The sequence below is a fragment of the Alligator mississippiensis genome, chromosome 8 (assembly GCF_030867095.1).
Source record: "Alligator mississippiensis isolate rAllMis1 chromosome 8, rAllMis1, whole genome shotgun sequence".
Lineage (NCBI taxonomy): Eukaryota > Metazoa > Chordata > Crocodylia > Alligatoridae > Alligator > Alligator mississippiensis.
In genome coordinates this window covers 62,652,498-62,660,513 of record NC_081831.1, presented here as the reverse complement: position 1 = coordinate 62,660,513, position 8,016 = coordinate 62,652,498, and the positions used below count along the sequence as shown (strand labels likewise).

General features: G+C 42.4%; 1 protein-coding gene across 1 annotated transcript in view; it reads left to right on the top strand.

Annotated features, from left to right (window-relative positions):
* HEPH (hephaestin) overlaps positions 1 to 8,016 on the top strand; it is a 39,076-nt gene that overhangs the window by 3,703 nt on the left and 27,357 nt on the right. Inside the window, exons 2-5 of the mRNA XM_019487872.2 lie at positions 1,486 to 1,695; positions 4,976 to 5,220; positions 6,372 to 6,584; positions 7,487 to 7,666. Coding sequence (XP_019343417.2) covers positions 1,526 to 1,695; positions 4,976 to 5,220; positions 6,372 to 6,584; positions 7,487 to 7,666 — 808 coding nt within the window. The 5' untranslated portion in view covers positions 1,486 to 1,525. The remainder of the gene's footprint in view (positions 1 to 1,485; positions 1,696 to 4,975; positions 5,221 to 6,371; positions 6,585 to 7,486; positions 7,667 to 8,016) is intronic.

Below are 8,016 nucleotides of genomic sequence, written 5' to 3'. Positions count from 1 at the left end.
AGGGCTTAGTTAACAAATTGGTTTGAAGAACAAAGTGTGTGTGTAAACGGGGGTCTTTCATGTCTCTGTGTGTAATATCAGCTATGTCACTAATGAGGCGAGAAGTTAGTTTTAGTAGTCAAAGCTAAAGTGACTAGGACCAAAAAGACCTGCAGGGTGACCTTAGGCAGATGGCTCCACTGCTCTGCCCTTTATAAGAATAGGAATAATGATGCTGACCTTCTTTTGCAAAGTCATTTGAGATTTACTGAGGAACAGCATTATGTAAGTGAGGTGTATTATTACTGGATCACAGAGCAGAAACATCTCCCAGATTCAGAGGTCATTATTTTTTTAGCAGAGGAAGCTAAAGAACAGTTTATATATTGTACAAAGCCATAAACAGGGGTTTTCCAAGCTGAAGCATAGCAGCAAAAAATTAACCTGCTCAATATAATGACTGTCTTCTCCCAGTTACCATTAATTTCTGAGAAAAGCAAAGATTCTTCAGAAATCATAGGTTCATAAAAGCATAGGAAGAATAGGATCTCAAGAAATCATTTACTTCAGCCTTCTGCACTAAAATGGGATCATCCTTGACAGATATTCATTTAATATACTCTTAAAAACCTTGAGTGAAGGAGATCCTACAACCCTTGTAGAGATTCTGTTCCAGTGTTTCACCACCCTAGAAAGCTTTCCTTAATATATATATTCAGGATCTTCTGTGCTTCTAATTAAGATGGTTTCTTTTGTTCATTACCCAATGGCAACGGAGAACAACTGACCATTGTCCCACTAACAATAAACTTTAAGATATTAGAAAACTGCTATTAGTTTAACTACCACTGCTTTGGGACCCCCTGCAGTGGAGGACAGCAGCTGTTTTGCAATGCTCAACAGTGGTACAAAACATTATGGCACAAGAAGTTTGGCGAAAACCAATGGAACACATGAGAAACAGGCTCGGTCAGGGGTTGGCAACATACAGCCTGCAGGCCAGATATGGTCCATGAATAAATCTGTCCATCAGCCAATAAATCTGTCCCGCAGAGCCTGAGGGCTTTACCTGTGTCTCTGTCTGTCCCCACACCAGGGCTAAACAGCAAGAACCTGGGCTGGGGCTAGGCAACCTCCAGCTATCTGCTACTTCTTGCCCCAAGCCTCCCCCTGGCTGTGGCATGGGCACAACTTCCAATTGATGGGGAGCTGCGCCAGAGCTGCGCAGGTAGGAGCTGCATCCATGCTGCTGCCTCTTCTCCCCATAATGCTTTCTGTGCAGTAATGCCTTGGCAGAGGGGATCCCCTTCTTATACAAGAGCTGATCAGGCATGAAATTTAGGATTTCTTGTAGCTTTCCCATTTATTTTCCATAATTAAATAGAAGTTTTTTGACTGTTGGTTCCTGTCTGCTTTTTCAGAACCTTCTGCCACGTCACTTAAAACTGAGCTATGTGGGTCAAAGCCTATTGACTAATCCATTACTCCATTCTTTTCCAAATACAGCGATCTCTTCCTGAAAAACCTTCAAAAACCTGGAACTAGGATGGGTTCCTGGTGGCAACTGCTACAGTCCTTGCTTTACATCCATGTGCTGCTGCCACTCTTTGCTGAAGGTGTCACCAGAGTCTATTACCTGGGAATCCACGAGGTGAAATGGAACTATGCTCCAACAGGGAAGAACATAATCAGCGACCTAAACATTACAGCTGACTTGTATGTTTAACTCCTATACATATTTCAGCCTATGCTGGCCTAAAGTCACAACTGGCTCAGCTGTTTCATGCAGGATATTCTGGGGCTCTTAAACAAGCAGGTGACATGGTCAGATAGCTCATCTTTATAGGCTTAATAGTTAACTTGCTTTATCACAGGATCATAGAAACTGCCATATTGGGACAGACCAATGGTCAATTTAGTCCAGTATCAAAAGGTCAGTTCCAGATACTTTAAAGGAAAGTACCAACCCTTCATGATTCAACTAATTGCACAATGTTATATCATGGAGATTATTTCTTCTTGACCCCCAACAGATGATCTGCTTATCTGCCCTGAAGTTTGAAGACTTTATGCCTTTATATATGCATTAGTGCTTAAGGCTGGTCAACATTTTTTTTTTTACATAAAATACCTTTTTTAATGAATTTTATGCAAGAAAACTTCTGTTTCAGTCACAGATTCCCAAAGTCACAGATTGAAAATTCCCCAAAATATGAACACTGAAAATAAATGGTTGTTCGCCACTGAAAACAAAAGCAGCTTTCGTTTTTGTTTTTCCAGAACCAAAACTATTTTTTTCGGTGAAACCTTGTGAAAAAATCTCTGAAGTGAAAATTTTATATTTTGTGTTGAAATCCTTCATGAATTTAAAATATATTTCCTGCACCCACATCGTAAATACTGCAAGAAATTTGAGTTATCCCTTTAAAAAAAAAGTTTGTAGTAGAAACAGAAAAGTTCCAGAGAAAAGTAATAAAAACTATCACCTGCCTGGCCAGATTCCCAGAAAGGGAGGTATTGAACAGACTGGAACAATTTAATTTATGAAGATGACAAAGAAGTAGAGGCATGGCTGGTACATGTGAAATAACATGAAAGTGAGAGTAAATCAGGTGATTTGATTTATCCTCTCTAATGTTTCAAGGATATATAGACAATCTGAGATTAAATTTACACTTAAAACTTATTTTAAAAAGCTTTTCTAGCACAACAAGGAATTAGCATGTGGATCTTATTTGCACAAATGTTATTGAAACCAATGGCTTAGTAACAATGAAAAAAAGATTCAGCATTGGGATGAGCTGTGCAGCCAGCTGAGATTTTTTTGAAGGAAAAAGTTTTTAGTGAACAAAATGGCTTGTGTCTGAAAATGAAACTTTGTAGCTTTCCCATTTATTTTCCATAATTAAATAGAAGTTTAACAGCAGTAAATTCCTTTTCCCTATAATGTGGCAGCTAACACTAGCTGCCACAGCAACTGCAGGTGTGAAAAGAGCGGAGCTGCCTCTGTACAACTCCACCCTTCTGTGCATTAAACACCAAAATTTGCATTTAATTTCATGGTTGCAGCAATGAGCTTGTAAAGAACAAATTTCTTTACCAGGGCTTGCTATGGGTAAGGAGTGTTTCTTTGCTGTAGTAGTGATGGTTGCTAAGAAAAAAAACATTTGGAATCCAATTAAGACCTGACCTACTAGTAGTATCTGATGAATAGTAATAGTAAAAATCAATTTCATATTTGTATTGACCTTTGGACATGACACAAGTTCCTGAGCTCACTACTTTTCTGCAAATGCTACATACCAACTGTAAACCCACCTTCTTTTATTGTCTTTGTCACCAGGCTCAAGAGATTATTCCCCTTATGATTCATGTGGCATGCTTGCAAACATCACTAGGATGCAGAAGTGGAGTTAAAGGAATAAAAAAACAAATAAGAACTCTCAAATCTAATATTTGGTGGCATAAAATGACCACAGGATAAGAAAGGAAGAAATCTCTTGTGTCTCTGCCGTGTGTCATAGCACAGCCAGCTGCAGTTAGGAAAGTATTTCCTGACTTCCCTCTAAAGCTAAGGACAGACATTACACATAAACTAGTTTAAATTATCAGAAACTGGTTTCTGAACAGACATTCAGTGCACATAAACCAGTTTGAAAATGTCTGAAACCGGTTTGAAATAAATCTGGTTAAAAGTAGTATCAGACTTAACTGATTTGGGTCAAACCAGTTTATGTAATGTCTGTCCCAGACCCCTTGCTGGTTTAAGTTAAATCAGATTCCCCCAGCATCCTGGCATGCTCTCTGGGCTGGGTGGGGCTCTCTGCTCCACACCAGAGCTGGCCCCTCCCCTCTGCTCCCTCACTGGAGCTCCAGCAGAGACTTGCAGGCACAGCAGGGTCTTCTGGCTTCCCCATGCCCCCTCCATCCCCCTCTCACCACTCACTGCTTAAGCAGAGATTCCTTCCACCTCTCTCCCACAGCACTGACTGTAGCCAGCATGTGGTATGCTAGCTAATGCTGTGTAAGGCAGATAGGACAGTGTCCATTTAGGGCTTTTTGGAGCTAATCAACAGCTCAGCTGGTAATGTCCCTGCATTCCTTCCTTTGGAAAAAAGCTGTTTAAGAACTAATGAGCGAGGCTTCAACAGTGAACTAGCTATTGAACTAATGAGCGAGGCTTTGTTTTCTAAGGGGGTGCTAAATGCTGAAAAATGTTCTGTAATCATAATCAAAGAGGAGGAGACCCCTCCTTAATCAGAGCATCCTGCTGGGGCCTGGTCATGTCCCCCTCAGATCAGCCCTGTGGAAGGGAAGCGAGGGATGCTAAAGCAACCCCTGGCTTCTAGCCTGAGCCACTGCAGGCATGTGCTGGTATTTTTTCAGTCCAGAGGGACGTCTGTGTGGTTACAAAGTGATTTAGCCTAGCCAGGTCAGACTAATCTGCAAAGATTGAATCAATTCAGGCTCAGGCTTTTTGAATGTCTGACCCTAGCCTATGGGACAGACTTTCCTGAGATGGGTCCCTGGATTGTAGCCAGAGACCTATCTCAAACTAAAGGAACTGCCAATCTGCTAGGGTGCAGTGGGGCTTTGTGTCCCCTTTTATATTTCATGCTCTCAAATGGTAGACAATAGTGAAGGATCTAGTGTTATTACCTAACTGGATTGCACTTCCAAGGCTCTGCTGTGATCATACTGAAATCAAGGTGGTTATGTCACATCAGCTGCAAAACTGGCCCACTGTATAACATTGTGGAGCGTTATGGAAGTTATTTGGGATGACCTTGTTTGCTGCAGCAGGAGCCCCAGAGGAAACACAATGTTGAACTAGGGTGGGAGGAGGGCATGGGATGTGTGCTGGTACAACAGAGGCTCCCTGAGTCAGCTGAGAGGACAACCTTAGATATCTTTGTTAGCACTGTCCCCACCATGTTATGTAGTTGTAGTAGATAGCATATTATTCATGATCCATTTTGTTTTCTCAATTTAACAGGGAAGCCTCTGCATTCCTCCAGCCTGGCAAGGACAGGGTAGGAAGCATATACAAAAAATCTGTCTATAAGCAATACTCAGACTCCACGTACACAACTGAGATCAGCAAACCTGCCTGGCTGGGGTTTCTTGGGCCCATCATCCGAGCTGAAGTGAGCGATACCATTCTTGTACACCTAAAAAATTTTGCCAGTCGGCCATACACGATCCATCCTCATGGCGTGTTCTATGAAAAGGACTCAGAAGGTAAATAAATCACAGCACTATAGCAGAATCATAGGTTTTCTACAACAGACACAGGGAAGATGCAGTAATGCAGGAAAGGAAGGGCCTCTGTGAAGAAGCGGTGGTTGGATTGACCTGAAGCAATATCACTTGGAAAGCAAGTATCGTTGGATAAGCTTTATGGAAATGCCACAAGCTACTGGATTGGTGGATCTGAGGTGAATACTCAGAACCTAATTTCCAGCTGTGGGCTCCTTAATAGAATGTCCAGATTCTTCCTTAAAAAATAGTATGATAGTAACACTACCATACCCAGAATATGGGACCATAGGACTAGCAGGGAAGCAGTTTATGACTATTGACTATTATAGTGTTATGTCAGAATATGCATTTAAATGTCTGCCATGTGATGAATACTGTAGACACCAAAGGATTGAATGACATTTCAGAATAGAAATTCCTGACTTGAAACAGTCCCAGAGACTTTAGAAAGAACTAATTCTAGAGGACTGTAGAGGCAGACTGAAACCTTAATGATGTTCTGCTTTGCAATGAGAAGATAAAGAAGCAATGGGTAGACCATTGATTCTCAGTCAGGGTGCTGCAGCACCCTGGGATGCCTTGAGGATCCTTTCAAGACTGCCACAAAGTGATACACAATGCTAGTATGGTTAGATGTGCAAACATGATTAACAAGATAAAGCCAGATATTTCAAATAGGAATCCATAGTGTTAAAAACTTTCTTACTTGTTGTGGTCTTTCTGAGTTCTTTGCAACAGAAAAAAATTCTCTATTATTGTTCTGTAGTCAAAAAATGAGTGAAAAGTAAGAGCTGGCATTTTGAGGGGTGCCCTGAGCCTGGCAAAGAGTTCTTTGAGTTTACCTAGAGGAGCCTAGCACCTAAGAAGATTGAGATCCACTGGGGTACAACATGGGACTGATACTGGCTCTAATGTTAATTTACTGGGGAAGTTTTTATGCCTTAATTTCTCCACTGAAAAATCATCACTGCATTAGTTAACATGCCCATATAGAGCTCAAGTCCTAGACTGAAAGATATTACAAACTCAGGGCTTTTATGTTCTGCCAAGGGTGAAACTTGAAGTATGGGTTTATACATCATCTGCTCTGCTGACCTTGAACAGATGCTCTGATTGCTTGATTATTCCAGGGTCCCAGTACCCCGATGTGTCCTCACCGGAGCATAAGAAGGATGATTCCATTCCACCAGGAGGGAATCATACATATACTTGGACTATACCTGAAGGTCATAGCCCAACAGCTGATGACACAAACTGCTTGACCTGGATCTACCACTCTCATATTGATGCACCAAAGGATGTTGCTTCTGGGTTAATTGGGCCATTACTCACATGCAAAGAAGGTAACACTGTAGGGAGAGGGGAACTTAGAGTTGCAGTTTCACACATCAGAGACTTTATAATGATTTCAAATAGGTTAGGACAAGCAGTAGTAGCTACCCAGTCAGCTCCACTGCTCATGTGGAACTTTGGTCTGAGATAAGCATTGTATTCTGGACTGATTCTGATCATTACCTTGTATTTATTCATAATGGCTTATAGCAGTGGTGCTCAGCTTTTCAGCACTGTGGGCCAGATGAGTGGCATAGGGCCCATCTGTAGGCCAGATTGGAACCCAAGCCACTTTCGCATGCCAGACTTGGGCTCCAGGGCTCTGTGCTGCTTCCCTCCAGCCCCACCTCCTGGGATCAGGCCCAGGCCCTGTGTTGATCCTGCCAAGCCTCACGGACCAGGGTTGGGCCCCACGTCACCCTGTGTGCCTGATCTAGCATGCAGGGCCATGGCCTGCAGAGCTCCTCACAGACCAGCGGGTAGTCCTGCAGGCCAGATTACTTGGTGCCAGAGGGCCAGATCAGGTTGAACACCCCTGGCTTAGAGGGTTAGTGCATTAGCTTGAAACACCTTGGGACATAAGATGAAATACATAACTGTATTGGTCAAGACCTGATCTGTACATGCTATGTATTGTCCGTAACAACAATAATGAAAGGTCCAGGATTGGACCAGCAGGGAGTTTTGCCAGTAAGAAATGAGATGCATTGCCAAGCTGGGTGGGATTTAAGAATGGATCAATGTAGAGTACTGCAGGTTAAGGATGACATTGGCAGAGTTCAGTGAAGGTATGAACAGGAAGAACAGAAGTCTACAATCTGTTTGGGAAGAGATTTCCTTCAAGCTATTGGTGCTATTCTCTTTGACAGATCTCTGCTCTTCCCTCATTTTCTTGTCATTTTCTTTACCCCAGGAGTGCTAACTGGCACCTCCCAAAGGAGGCATGACATGGACCTTGATTTCTTTTTGATGTTCAGTGTCATAGATGAGAACCTGAGCTGGTACTTGGATGAGAATATTGCTTCTTTCTGCACTGACCCAGGCTCTGTCAACAAGGAAGATGAGGAGTTTCAAGAGAGCAACAGAATGCATGGTGAGTGTCACCCATCACAACCACCTGGCTTTTCTTATTTATTCTGTGCATGGGTGACAGTTCCATGATACCTGGAAATGCAGCTTCCCCAGATGTGTACAGGGATGGTTTTAGAAATATACAAGACCTGTGCTGAAAGCAGCCCTATCAGAAAGGCGCCACCTCGGTCCCAACAAAACCATTATGTATTTGGTGTTCTTTCACTGAACATTGGTCAGTTAATCTCAGCTGCAGATTATGACCCATGATAGATAATGATCAGTGAAGATGGGTGGTCCGGGATCAGTCAGTGGAGGGGAAAGGCATTCTGGTCGCATCCTTCCTTTGTATGCCCTCTATCTCTGTAAAAT